At 38.5% G+C, this 14,683-nt stretch overlaps 3 protein-coding genes across 3 annotated transcripts; 1 reads left to right on the top strand and 2 right to left on the bottom strand.

The window, feature by feature from the left end:
• The first annotated feature begins 3,017 nt into the window (after nt 1-3,017).
• On the top strand, nt 3,018-6,340 carry LOC147862132 (HVA22-like protein h). Its single transcript, XM_087323066.1, has 7 exons — nt 3,018-3,405; nt 4,375-4,473; nt 4,826-4,882; nt 4,958-5,021; nt 5,614-5,808; nt 5,850-5,876; nt 5,960-6,340. Exons 1-7 carry the CDS (start codon nt 3,380-3,382, stop codon nt 6,338-6,340), a joined length of 849 nt encoding a protein of 282 aa, XP_087179192.1. The 5' UTR covers nt 3,018-3,379.
• Nucleotides 6,341-7,194: 854 nt separating this feature from the next.
• On the bottom strand, nt 7,195-9,060 carry LOC147862131 (pentatricopeptide repeat-containing protein At4g16835, mitochondrial-like). The gene is made up of 7 exons (XM_087323065.1): nt 8,421-9,060; nt 8,269-8,325; nt 8,097-8,186; nt 7,964-7,986; nt 7,789-7,876; nt 7,711-7,736; nt 7,195-7,278 (listed from the first exon to the last, which is right to left on the bottom strand). Exons 1-7 carry the CDS (start codon nt 9,058-9,060, stop codon nt 7,195-7,197), a joined length of 1,008 nt encoding a protein of 335 aa, XP_087179191.1.
• A 40-nt stretch (nt 9,061-9,100) lies between these two features.
• LOC147862130 (pentatricopeptide repeat-containing protein At1g31430-like) lies at nt 9,101-10,640 on the bottom strand. The gene is made up of 4 exons (XM_087323064.1): nt 10,556-10,640; nt 10,479-10,514; nt 9,925-10,212; nt 9,101-9,543 (listed from the first exon to the last, which is right to left on the bottom strand). The coding sequence occupies exons 1-4, from the start codon at nt 10,638-10,640 to the stop codon at nt 9,101-9,103; spliced, it is 852 nt and encodes a 283-aa protein (XP_087179190.1).
• Nucleotides 10,641-14,683: the final 4,043 nt, after the last annotated feature.

Genomic DNA, 14,683 nt, shown 5'->3' with positions numbered 1-14,683 from the left:
CTCTTCCGGCGGTAGTGCGTACTCACTCGCCGTTCTCTCTTCTCCGTCGCTCGCGGGCCGTGTTGTGGCCAACCGCCTCGCATCATGTTGCCGGCACACCCACCGATCGAACTCATGTCGACCTCTTCCTTCCGGTTCGGTGTACCCGTACGCCTCCAATAGGGCTCCCTCAAAGGACACCCACGACTCATGAGCTTCTCGTAGCTCCTTGACCTCCTTGGTCATCGATACGACCGCCACTCGAGGAAAATACTCTAGCCGCATTGCCTCGTCTACGCCCCCTTTCGCCATATCGGCCTTGTAGGCTCCCAAAATTTTTAGGACCTCATTCCCATTGAACCAGCCGACTCAATCGACCACCCTTTCGACGACTTGTTGAGCCGCATCTCGCTTCACCATCTTCCGTCCGGCTTCCATCACGATCTTTGCCATCATCTCCTTGAAGTCGAAGTCTTCTTCCATCTCCATGCTCCCTTGCCGCCCTTCACGTCGGGTTCACCAAAGATGTCGCGTTGTTACGCGCATGTGTGTAGAAGGGGCAGGACCACGGGGGTCTTGGACTAGGGAGTAGAGGAGAAAGAATAAGACACAAAATGGAAGCTTAGCTCAAGAGGAGGTGAGAAAGAATAAGACAATAACATAGAATAGACGGGGCAAGATGCTCAACAAGTTAGCTTACGGAAACATAAACGCTTTACAATGGTGGCCGCCATGGCCGCACCAAACGACTATCAGAAAACCCTAAAGGAAAACCCAAGAAGAAAACCCTAACCGAAACCCTAAAACCAAATAGGAAACCTTCGACCTAAGTGGTATGCCTCTCTTCCTCAAAATAGGCAACCCCTTCATAAGTGACCCCTCCCTTCCTTTTATAGCCCAAGGAGGGAGGGACCTTACAATGTGGGATAAAATTCCCCCTCTTATTTCTATACACCATTTCCTAGTATACATGTGCACATGGTGCACACCACCGATTTGCCTATTCCACCCTAGTTTCCGCCTATGGACGAAAATCTTCACGACAACGTTGACACTACCAATATTGTGGAAAGACATTGGCCGTTTATCAAGTATACTGCCTTGAAAGGAAGAATAAACCGATCAATTACCGACCTTCTGCATGTCTTAATCGGGGACAATGAAACTGGCACTTGCATAGGAGGAACGGTAATAGATTGGTACAAGCAATGACAAGAAATATGTGAGAGTGGTCGGTTTGCACCCCGTGCAAATTGTAGGGATCAAAGGTCTCGACTTAAAGAAGCGGAGAGAATATTGGAAAGGTATGTCGACGATACTTCCACAATGGAAATTGTCGACGAGGCTCGATATTGGTTTAGAATCATGAGCATGACGACTCCCGCTCTATGGTATAATGTCTCACTCCAATGTTCATATTGTGATTGCCAGGACATTGTGAGTAAATGTAAGCATTTACTCAGTATCCGAATGATTATTGAGAGGCATAGTGGCTCGTTGCCTTTTATAGATCACGCGACCCAAATGCGAATGGACCATAATACATAAATAGAAGTGGAGGCAGAGGTAGAACGAGTCGAGGAGACAAACCCCACAACATCCGAGCTTGAATCATTCAAGTCCAAAATACAAACGGTCGTGAAAGCACTTCAATGTCTCGAGCAAGGGTTAGGAACCTTCGACCGTGCAACTATTGTCGAAGGTATACAAACATTGGAAGATGTGGCTGAGAAGGTGTATCGCATTGGTGCACCAAAATCAACCAATGAAGAAGATGGCAGATCAACAAGTCGCAACCAACAAATCGGTGCCAAAAGAAGTGCAACAATAGACATCTTGCAAGAACTTATTGGCAGTTCCCCAAACACTTCCAAATCCCACTCCGGAAAACTACAAAGAGGTGCAAGTCGGGCTAGGAGGCGATTGCCAATAGGTGACCATGAGAAGGTTTGGTGTTTGCGTTGTGATGACTTGACCTTGACTTCAAGGGACTCGAATGTTACATGTAAAAATTGTGGTTGCATCTTGCAATCATCCCGACATGAGCCATAATCTTAATATGTAACGTGTATATTCATATTTCATTTTAGGGTTGTCAACATTTGACGTTTTAATATTTTATGTAAGACTTGTTATTTGATTTTTTGAGAAATTTTATGATCATTTTCATGGCAAATATTTGTTGTACACTTACCATTTTTTGGAGTTTTTGATGTTTGTTTTTAAGTCAGGCTCCTTCCCTGAGTCGATCAGGCTCCTGATGACAGCGGTTGTCAAACAACGGGGCTCCTTTTGACAGAGTCGGGCTCCTTCTTACTGATGTTGTCAGACAGTGGGGCTCCTGCGTAGAGAGGTTGTCTAACAACGGGGCTCCTTTTGACAGAGTCGGGCTCCTTTTCATAGAGGATGTCAGAGAGTCGAGCTCCTTTTCACAAAGTCGGGCTCCTGGTGACAAACGCTGTCAGCTTTTTATTCATCTTGGACCGTTGAGATCGAATGCGCCATTAGCGGTGCGACCTACACCGTCCCTCTCCACGATTTAGACAGACAGACAGACATTACGTACATACTCTCTCTCTCTCTCTCTCTCTCTAAGAAGGCCACAAATTCAAAGGTGACCCCATTGTTTGTTTTTTTGACATACACACACACACACATATGTACATAAACATATACATACACACACACACACACACACACATACATATGTACATAAACATACATGTATGCATGCATACATACATAATTGCGTTTTTGGAAGAGACGATTGATTAAGCCTTAATTAATTAGCTTCGTATTTTCAAAATAACTTACGTATACATATTATATCAATATGTAAGAGAAAGAGAGGGAAATTCCTGTTCATTTCCTTCCATTTCTTCTTCTTCTTCTTCTTCTTCTTCATCTTCTTCTTCTTCCTTCTTGTATTCCAAAGAGCTGAACGCCCCAACGCAACGCAAAGCACACAAGGAAATTAGGGTTTGTGCGCCTGCCTGCCTGCCTTCTTGTTTCTGAACAGCGACCAAAAGCACTAGGGGAAATTAGGGTTTGTGCGCCTGCCTGCCTTCTTCTCTTCTTTTCCTTCTTTATCACCATCCCCATCGCCATCGCCATCGCCATCGCCATTATCATACGCCTTCTTCTTCCACTTCTTCATCATCTCTCTCATCATCATCATCATCATCGACATTTAAATCATATCATCATCGCCTTCATCATCATCATCATCATCATCGACGCTCAATCATCATCATCGTCGCCTTCATCATCATCATCATCATCATCATCATGAATGATATGTCTACAGTTTCTCTCTGCAGGATTTCTCTAGTGCTTCATTCAATTGTCTCTCCTTTCATCCGTTTCTTTCCTGCAAAGATATTGCCTGCGGTTTCAGCTGATGGACTTCTTGTTCAGAATTTTCATGTAAGTTCAGAGCCTTTTATGTCATTGACATCACATGAGTTTCACCTGATGGACTTCTTGTTCAGAATTTCTATGTCCATCTTATTCACCTGATGGGATTCGTTTCAATTGATCCGCTTCTCCTTCGTTTTAGCCAATCTGATGGACTTCTTGTTCACAGTCTTTTGTGTTATAATTTGACATCACTCGAGTTTCAACTGAGGGGCTTCTCCTTCAGAATTCTATGTCCATCTTATTCACCTGATGGGATTCGTTTCAATTGATCCGCTTCTCCTTCGTTTCAGCCAATCTGATGAACTTCTTTATCATAATTCTATGTTGATCACAGCTTCATTTAAATCAATCCGTTTTTTCATGAAATGTGAATTGGAACTGATATAATTCTCTCTTTCTCTCTTCCCCCCTTTTACTCATCTCCTTTTCATCTGTCACAATTTTCGTTCGTTCAATGAAGAAATGATAACAAATCGTTCATCTTCAAACCATAAAAATCCCTCTCTCATTCTTACTCATAAGCTTTAGTGAATCTAATGGACTTTTTTCTTAGAATTCCCTTTCAGAACACAGTAACTTCCCTTAGTTAAATCTACTCAAGAAACGATATGGAAATGTGTTTTTCCATTTGGTGCAAGCCGTTCTCACTCCAACATTTCTTCTTCGTATGAATCTGTGAGACAATGAGCAGAAATTTCCCAATTTATGAAGAATGAATAGGAATTCTGATTTTTAAGGTGATGGAAGTCATGTTCTCATGATTTTGTATGAGTTGTTCTAACGTTCCCTCCACTTTACTCTAATTTTCTTGTTATTGAGAATTCTATGTACAAGTTACATTTCCTCTTATTATATAATTTATTGTTGTTATGAACAAACATTAGGGAACTATGAATTTAGATCTTTGTTCTTCGACTAGAATTTGCGCGCCTTCAGAAACTATTTCGTATGTTGATTATTTGTGTTTTTTCTCAGTATATATTTTGGATACCTGTATCCAGCTTACATGTGCTTCTCGGTGCTTAACTCTAGCAAGCCAAAATTCGAGCAGCTGCGGACATGGTGTCGATATTGGTATGAAATAAATCTCTTGATTCGTATCATGTAAAGGAGAAGAGTTGTCCTGTCTATATTACGGAATATTTGTTTCTTCTTGATCTATCATTTATCCTCGAATCTCAAAATTCATGGAGTATTAAGCACCTACTTTGTTTCATTGCATCTCTGTTTTCTTAGATCATCTAGGCATGTTAGGTGAGACCTAAGTTTTGATGATTAGGTGTGACTATGTTTTATGTGTGTAGCTTTTGTGGTATATCTCCAGGAAGCCTGCTATTTTGATTTGTTTTTCGTATTTGATTCTGTTTTCAAGTCTTTCCCTCTTGCTCTCTCTAAATATATGATGATGGTCGTTTTTTACTTGTAGGATGATCATGGCCATTTTCACTGGAGTCGAGAGAGTAGCAGACACGTTTATATCATGGTATTTATTCTTCAGAATTCTATAGGAGCAAGGTGGTTATGGACATCCATTAATCTCTGTATATTGCCTTTGCAGGGTACCATTCTATAGTGGAACTAAACTAGCTCTGATAGTTTATCTATGGCTCCCAAATACAAAGGTATGATCAGTCACAAACATAGTATGTATATAGTCATTACACTAAACTGTGGATGAGACAAATGTTTTGCCATGATCAAAGAGTTTATATCTCGTAATGGATTCTTCACTACTTTTGGAAGCAAGGAATATAATTTAGAATCGATTATCATATTTCTCACAAGGATAGAGATTCCGTTTTGTGCCTTAAATTTCAACGTTGCTTGTTTCTGAGTCTTCTCTTCCCTTTAAGAAAATGTTGACAAATTTTGTCAGACTGTAATGCTTTCCAAGGGTGCGTCGGAATAAATCATTTTTTCCCTCTGAGATGTATAGATGAGTTCGAGTGATTTTATATGCTAGTAAAAAAACAGCAAACTGATCCAAGCCAGTTCTGTAATACATGTTTCTGTTAGTCATAGTTGTTGGAAGTCACATGTTTAGGCATACAAATATATATAACGCTATGGTATATGATGGTGTTTTCCTGGGTTTCAACTTCAGATTATGTTGGGATGTTTTTTAGGCAAGCATAATCTCAAATTTGGTCACTGTGGGCACAAAAAGTGTTAGATGTTTCATAGTATTAACTGTTACAATATCATTGTTCTCAGGGTACAGACTATATCTATGAAACGTACATAGAGCCCTTCTTCTGTAAGCATTCAAAATCTTTGGACCAGAAGAAGGTTCATTTGAGGAATAAACTGGTGGCGATATCAAAATCTCTATGCAACAAAGCATTGTGTGCCATGCAGCTGAAGCTTACTGAAGTAATTCGTGAAAATGCCGTGACATTTCATCCTGTGGTAAGCATAATTTCAACTTTAAAATGTTTAAATTGTGGTAGGAATTTACAATTCATTCTTTGAAGAGTGTAAGTTGTGCAAAGCTTGTATTTTTGTTGGATTTATTTTTAATCAAGTGTATTTATGAAGAATCTCTTTTTATTTATTTCAGGTCCAATTCTTGGTTTACATCTCGTGCTGTGCAGAAGTGCATGCAGGGAATATTTTAATTCATCAACCAACACAAGATCAATGCTTAGGATCAACAATGGTGATTCCGAAGGGTGAACAGCCATGTCCAGCAGTGACACCAAAAAATATTATTGGTGATGATGATACGCACGAAGCTGATTTCCAGATACTTGATTCTTCTGATGTTCAGTTGTCCTCGTCAAATTCTCCAGATTCCATATCAACTAAGGTTGAGACACATGTGTCTGTGGATTTGATGAAAACAAATATCTATGCATCGAGATTTAGGTTCCGATGGTGGAGGCATCAACATCAAGATCAGAAGACAGTCATCACTCCTTGGGCTAAAAGAAAGCATTAGGATTTGAGGATCAAGTCTTCTTGGTGCAGGATAGTAACAGGGCTCACTTATTGTGCGGGAATGTAATGACCATTTACATACATTCTATACGAACATCTACCTAGTTGTACATAAAAGCACAACATTCATTCATTAATAAGCAAAGTGGACATAAAGAGAATGGTGATGGATCGCCATTTTCATGTAATCCAAATCTAATGAAAAGTGATGTTCGTTTGAGCCCAATATGGAAATCTGCCTTATCTAGCTAGTTATGGAAAATTTATATATATATATATATATATATATGTCAGTAACTTTTGAGTAAATTGGCTAAAAGTGCTCAAATAGTTGGTATCAAAAGCAAACAGGTTACTTGATTTGCACCTTTGAATTATGACTACTCCCATTCTTTTTCTATTTGTGACGGTATTACGATTCTTTTATTAGTGATTTGGTACATAGCTAAATTAAGTGTTTACTAAGTTTTTTTAAATTAATTGTTCATTATCGATAAGTAATTAAATAGCTTAAACTAATACCCACGGATTAGAAGATGCAATGTTGGTTTGTTTTGTTGTTGGATGTGCTTGGAGAGTTTGACATGTTGAGTAGTAACTTTCAGTATACATCAAAATAGTACTAGATTTGGAGAGCATCTCAAATCAATTATTGGAACTTTCCATGTGTTATTTATTTCTGAGTAATACATTCGGTGCCATACAAAGGCAGAATAGTTTGAAGATTTTTCAGTACATCATAGAAAATATGATGATGTTTTTTGACTGGTTGGCAAAAGTGAGTGGAAATATACAATCTTTTGTCGTGGCAGATTAGTAATGCACTCGAGGCACTAAAACACTAAACATTATCACTCAATAAAGCACTAAACCCCAAGCATAAAACTTGACATCATCAAGGCATGTCTCAAAACTCCTCAAAATAATTGCCTCTGAATGCTATAATAAAGACTGAAAGTCTTATATTTTAGAAAAAGATAATGTGGACAATGGCAATTCTAAGCATACATAATCTCGATATATTTTACGAGTATATACCACCAAAAACATTATTCAAACACATAATCCGAAGAAGAGTAGGATGCTTCTACCAATGTGATGTTATGTTTCCTTTAAAAAAAACTGAGTAGAGAGCTTCTGTCAAAGATGCAAGCATATTCAATGAAGAACAATTCAGCCATCTTCACCAACTCAATTTCTGATAACTTTTCTGCTCCTCCTTGATGCAAACTTTCCAGTGAGGGGAATATATATCTCTCCCATCCACCTATTACTGATATCTTATCACTTCCCTCACCCTACTTTCTTCTTTCCTCAGGCAGATCAACTTTTCTACAGGTCCACCACCTCAATAATGATCCCTACCATTACCTGATGAGCATCATACACAATTGCATCTGCAGTCAAGGGGCAAATAACATGATATATGCACATATACATCCATAGGACCTCGTCTATCAGCTTCATAGGAAACATATACACCAATATTCATCATTTGTGAGAGAACTTCAGCAAGGCTTGTACATTCCATTTGTTGCTGCAGATATCAGGAAATGATGATGCTGCCTGTTAGTTTGTCAGGCGATAACAATTTTTTGGTATGTTCAGCTTCAAAACTACTTACTTGCACATCTTCCATCCTCCATCCTAAAAGTATGAACATTGTTTGCATCCACTACTTGAATCTTGTCATTATTGATATGGAAAAATGGTAGTGTTCAAAAATATACTCGTTTTGGTAACACACAAAGCCTCACCTTTAGGTTTGTTGATCAGCCCAGATATGACAGCCAGCTTTTGACTATGCCCGCACAAAATCTTTGCATTCCCATTCTCTGGAATCACTTCTAAAATCAAAGAAAGGTTGGGGAATAACCTTCCAGCGCCAACATATTTGCCAAGTCCCTTGAGCTTTGAATGGTATCATACTTTGAGAATGGGTTTCGTTAACTACTACAGATGAATGCATGCTCCCACTCGCATTTGCTGGTACATTCCATGCTTCTATTTTTCACTATCAAAGCTTGAATAATTGTGTGCCTCCATATGCATGGAAGCTGAAGCATATATATTTGCCATACAGACATATGCGGCGGCACACTTCTCATCTAATTGCACAATTTTCTTGAATGCTAATCTCCCAAGATCAAAATTTTCCAATTTGTGACAAGCACCTAGAAAAGCCAATGACGTTGACACATCATCAACCAAATAATGTTTTGCCTTTTCAAATTCTCCTGCACGGCTAAATAGATCAACCATGCAGGTATAGTGTTCTATTATAGGTTTGAGGTTATACAATACAATCATTTCATGAAATAACTGTTCTCCTTGATTCAATAGAGCAGAATGACAGCATGCATTCAGCAATGCGAGAAATGTAACAAGGTTTGGTTGGATACACTCTATCCTCATTCTTCTGAATGTACTGAAAGCCATATCCACTTGACCTGCTTGCACATATCCAGCTATAAGCACATTCCATGAAACAATATCTCTCTGTGGAAGCCCATCAAACACTTTCCATGCTCTTTGCAGTGCACCACATTTGGCATACATATCAATTAATGCAGTGGCAACAACAATATTCTTCTTTAATATTCCTTGCTCACTAACCTTAGCGTGAAGTTCTTCCCCAACCTCAAGAGATCCTATGCTAGCACAAGCCTTTAAAGTGGAAACATATGCCAGCACATCAGGGGAGACCCCTTCATCCTCCATCCTTTTGAAGCATTCAATAGCTTGATCACTAAGCCCATTCTCAACATATCCAGCTATTAAGTGCACTCCATGTTACAGTATCTCGTTCTGGAAGCTCATCAAACACTTTGCACGCTCTTTCAAGGGCCAAACATTTTGCGTACATATTGATAAATGCCGTTCCAAGCACGACATTTTCCTTTAATAATCCTTGCTTGCTCACCTTGGCATACATTTCTTCCCCTATCTCAAGAGACATTATTGCAGCACAAGCATCTAGAATGCAAGTATATGTGATGTCATCTGAGATGATTCCCTCATCATCCATCAGCCTGAAGCATTTAATAGCTTGGTCACCAAGCCCGTGCTCAACATAACCAGCTATAAGCACATTCCATGACACAATATCTCGTTGTGGAAGCTCATCAAATACTTTTTGTGCCTTTTGAAGCACGCCACATTTGGTATACATGTCAATCAATGCATTTCCAAGAACAATGTTGTCTTTCAATCACCATTGCTGTCTCAATTTGTCATGGATTGTTTCCCCAATATCAAGGGAACCTATAGCCGCACATGCATTTAAAATGCAAACATATGTCCATGCATTTGGTGAGATTCTCTCATCCTCCATCTGTTTAAAAATTTTAACAGCCTGACAACCAAGCCCATGGTTAGCATATCCGGCTATAAGGGCAGTTCATGAGACAACATCCCGCTGTGGAAGCTCGTCAAATACTTCACATGCTCTCTGAAGTGCACCACATTTGGCATACATATCAATTACTGCATTTCCAACTACGATGCTTGTTCCCTCATCTTGGCATGTATTTCTTCCCCAATCTCAAGAGATCTTATCGCAGCAGAAGTTTTTAAAATGCAGACATGTCACCGTGTCTGGAGGAACTCCTTCCACCTCCATCTGTCTGAAGCATTTGATGGCTTTATCACAAAAACCATACTCCACATATCCAGATATAAGAACGCTCCATGCCACAACATCTTGTTTTAGAAGCTCATCGAATACTTCACATGCTCTTTGAAGTGCACCACATTTGGCATACATATCGATCAATGTGGTGCCAAGGATAATGCTGTCCTTTGGTAATCCTTGCTCTCTCACCTTGGCATGTACATCTTCCCCAATCTCAAGAGACCCTATGGCAGCACAAGCTTTCAGAATGCACGCATATGTAACAAACAACAATTAGGAGATACTCCCTCATCGACCATCTGTCTAAAGCATTCGAGAGCTTCATAACCAAGCCCTTCCTTGGCATATCCAGATATAAGCGCGCTCCAGCAAAAAACATTTCTATGTGGAAGCTCATTAAACACATGATGTGCAGTTTCAAGAGCACCACATTTGGCTTACATATCAAATTATATGCTATGCCAAGCACCAAATTAGGGTTCAATAATCATTGATCTCTTCTTACCTTGGCATGGATTTTTGTCTCCAACCTCAAGAGAGCCTATGTGAGCACAAAGCTTTTAAACCAGAGCCATATGTTACCAGCACTGGGGGAGATCAATCTCGGATCCTCCTCCATCCGTCGGAAGCATTCTAGGGCTTCAGCATGAAACCCATTGTCAAGCATACCCAGCTATGAGTGCAGTCCATGACACAAATAGTGCGGCATGGAAGGTGATCAAAAAGCTGATGTGCCTCCTAAACTCTGGCTTGAACCGAACCGAAACCGAAACCGAACTCTGGCCCATTGCTAGCCACCAGCGCCGCATTGGCCATAAGCTCGTATGGAAACGCGATTTTATTATTGGACTCCTCGAGGCTCATAGATCAAATATAACATATGGGACTCTACTAACATTGAATAACTTTTACATAGTAAGTGTGGAATTGAGTAGCGACTCTTAGCATTCAAGAATTTTATTGACAAATGTTGCAATCGGAAGTGCATGTTATGAACGTGAGAGGAATGTGTATGGGGGGAGTGGATTGGATTGACAATGTCTAGAAGGGTAAACTTTAATGGAGCATGTTGTATCAAAGTTCTTGTACCTAGTTATGAATCTTCGCTAGTAACAAACCTCCTAGGTGTTTGGTGTCCCATTACTTTGGTCAACTCACGTTTACTTGACTCCAACTTACATAGGACGTTGTATGTTACAAAGTTATGTTCTTAGTTTTGTTTCAAGTAGTATAGCTTCTAGTTCTAACTCTTCCCATTATAGACAAGAGGTCTATCCCTTTTTCTACAGTTTTTGTCTCTAATGGGATGGCATGTCTATTGTGTCCTAACAAGCTGAGGTTTGCATTTATGTTTTGAGTGTTGTATATAGGGGTCATAGTGATGCTTGTTGAGGTAAGTTGGTTTATGCCTTTGCCTTGGATTAGGTCTAGTTCAACTCCCATCCCAATGTCAACCATACCCGTTGTGTTTTGTATGGTCTAGCCAACACCTTAATGATAGGAAATGTCCTTTTGTGAACTTGTTAATTTGTCCAAGATTTAAATTTGAGCACATCAACCCAAACATGATTTCACATTTAACATTTCTCGTTGTCTAGGTGTGGCTAATGTGTTTGTTTGACTCATGATACTTAAAATTGGCTCATGAGTTTAAATTCTTGTTTTGAGGTTGAACATGCGTGGGTTATGAGTATAGTTTGTTACACACACACACACACATTGTGGGATCCTTCACTCTCAATTGTCACCAATCATATCGTGATTCAATAACTAAGAAATGTTTGTAATTACCAGGAGAACGGCGAGCCTAAACCTATTGATTTGGCTCTTGGATGATATCATCAATTTGCCTTTTGTCCTTTTGTGTGCTTCTTCACTTTCTATTACTTCAATACCTTACCTTAAGAGATTACGAAAATCTCATCACAAACTTTGATTGATGAAAAAGTTCACGAGAATAGTACCAAAAGAATGTGTTTTAGAACTAAATTCTCTTCTAAATGTTGTAATAACATAAAATTTACTTGCTCTAATAAAGAAAATTGCCACATCAATACTCCCTTTAACTTTAGTAGATATTCTCTGACTCCATCCATAACTACCATCAAATACAAAAGTATTCCACATATCCCAAATATGACACAATCCCCAATATCTCAAAAATAGGAAAACAATCACCATCTCTAATTTTGGGTCAACTTGTGTGAATTCTGCAAATACCCACCGACTTCGCATCAAATAACAACCTGAAAAACTTGCCAAATTTGAAAAATATCAATCCAGATCTAACGAGCAATCAAGCATTGTATGGAAGGATGAGTAATATCTTCCACTTGAACAATGCAAATGAAACAATTTCCTATTGCTATTCCCTGTCATTTTAAAGCTAATCCCTAAGGCAAACCCCAATCAATGCTTTCCCATTGAAGACCTTTATTACAAGTGGCAATTTAGAATGTCAATTATGTATCAAAATCTACCATAATCCTTAATTAGAGATTAGTAGCCACTTGTAAAAATGCTCTCTCTCTCTCTCTCTCTCTCTCTCACACACACACACACACACACACACACACACACACACACACACACACACACACAAACAAACACAAACACAAACATTGAGCTCCCCAAGAGGATGTCTCCCATACCCATGGCTCTCTTTCCAACTCGAACTCAAACATAGAACTTCCCAAGGGGATTCTTGAATGGCATGTGATCAATCCTCAATCTAACTCCATGTCTCCTCATTATTTCGTGCATAGGTTCCATTGTATCATTTCTCCTAACTCCCTTTCATCGAGGGAATATCTATGGGGACAAGAAATTGGAGATGTTGAAGTGCAATACATGGAAGGTTTGAACATTTCTACATATCACATGGCATGCTAACTATAATAAAATCGGATCATCCTTAGAATCATATATGGTGCCTAGTGACATTATGACTAAAAAGTCAAATTCATAAACCACATACAATACTAAGTCCAAAATCTTTCTCATTGTTAATCGGGAACTATGATGCATGAGCTTGAATTTGGAACATGAGTTTGTGTTGGAAAAATATTTAAGCGAGGAAGTGCAAATATTTGATACTAGGTGTCATAGACAGTATGCCACATGGAATTGTGGGGGTTAAACCCATGACCTTCTCGTCTTATTGGGCAACCTTACCAATTAAGCTACATCCATCTATGCCTTATTGTATTGTATAAGATTCAACTTATTACATTGTAGATTCATCACGAGAACTTTCAAAGAACCTTCTAGAGAATGCATCTTCATGCACTCTCTAGAAGTTTTCTAGCTTTCATGCATACCTCCACATTCTTGTATAAATACTCGGGTGCACCTTGATTACAATCAAGGTGAACAACACTAGTTATGAAAGCATATAATTTAGTTCTTGTTGTTTTATCTATTTTCTCTCTCTCTTGCTTGTTCTCTTGTCTATGCTCTCTCTTGTCTTAGTATTGAGCCTCGTCTACTTGTTCGTGACAGTCTTGTTCTCTTGCTTATGCTCTCGCTCTCTCTTAGTATTTAGCCTCAACCACCCGTTTGTGACACCAAGTAATTTTATTAAAACAAAACTGAAACTTTTTATCTCAATTCATTAAACTAATTATCGATAACTTCTTATGGAGCTACAAATAATGGCTTTGGGAGTCCATTGTTGGAATGAAATGAGAGAGAACTTCAAACCCATCGTCGCAACAAATAACCCAAGAAATATATGGATTGCGAAAACATCAAGCATCAAGTTTAGCAAGAGTTAATAAACTATTCTATTAAATTGAAGATGTGTTCGCTAGAGAATCCATATGATAAGGAAAAAGGCCATACATTAGCATCATTGGGCTTGAACTACCCATCAATAAAAATTTCATAATCACTTAGTTCAATCTATTATCCTTTTTGCCATATCTTGATAAGAGTATAGATCCATGCACTTTTAAATCTACATAAATTGTTAGTTGATGGTTGGCATTGCATAGAAACATTCCTCTAAATTTTGTAGTTGATTCAAATAATAATTTTTTTGTTATGGTAGTTTTTGTACCTCACACATCAAGTGACAATCGTAATGGGCCAAATCAAGATAAATCATTTTTGTACCTAAAATTTTGAGTTTGAATACCTTCATGAAAAAAGAGATAAGCCATTACTTGCATTGGTATAAAGAAAGAGTGTGGCTTATTAACAAAGATAGTCATGAGATTCTTTAAAGAAAACATTTATCTATTCCTTTATGCATTGCACTAATGATATTAATCATGATTAAATAAAAGAATCAAGATCTATTCTAGAATCACTAGCAAATCCATAGATATAAGGGGTAAATGTGTACTAATAGTGACGAAAATCAAAGTAATGTTAGGAAATGGATATTCTGGTGTTATACCCAATTGATAGGTTAACCAAATAAAAATAAATTATACATCTAGATAGATTTGCATTTTATGTACATTACAACACCAAAGAAATGCACAAATATTCAACTAATTTAGGATTATACATGAAGTATCCTTCATATCTAGTTTTGGGCCTTAAATCCCCTAATTCATCAAAGGGTAATTCTTTCCTTGCCTATGTAGGGCTTATTCCACCCATTAGAACCTGGCCATACATGCAAAAACCCAACTTTACAAACTTTAATGTTATGAATCATGAAGCACAACCTTTATTGTTCATCCAATATGAGAAATAAAA

Source organism: Azolla caroliniana, unplaced genomic scaffold, assembly GCF_043228905.1.
Source record: "Azolla caroliniana isolate FFs.n. ecotype wild unplaced genomic scaffold, voAzoCaro1.0.p SCAF_7, whole genome shotgun sequence".
Classification (NCBI taxonomy): Eukaryota; Viridiplantae; Streptophyta; class Polypodiopsida; order Salviniales; family Salviniaceae; genus Azolla; species Azolla caroliniana.
Note: the sequence above shows the minus strand (reverse complement) of the source record. Positions and strands in the feature narration are given on the sequence as shown.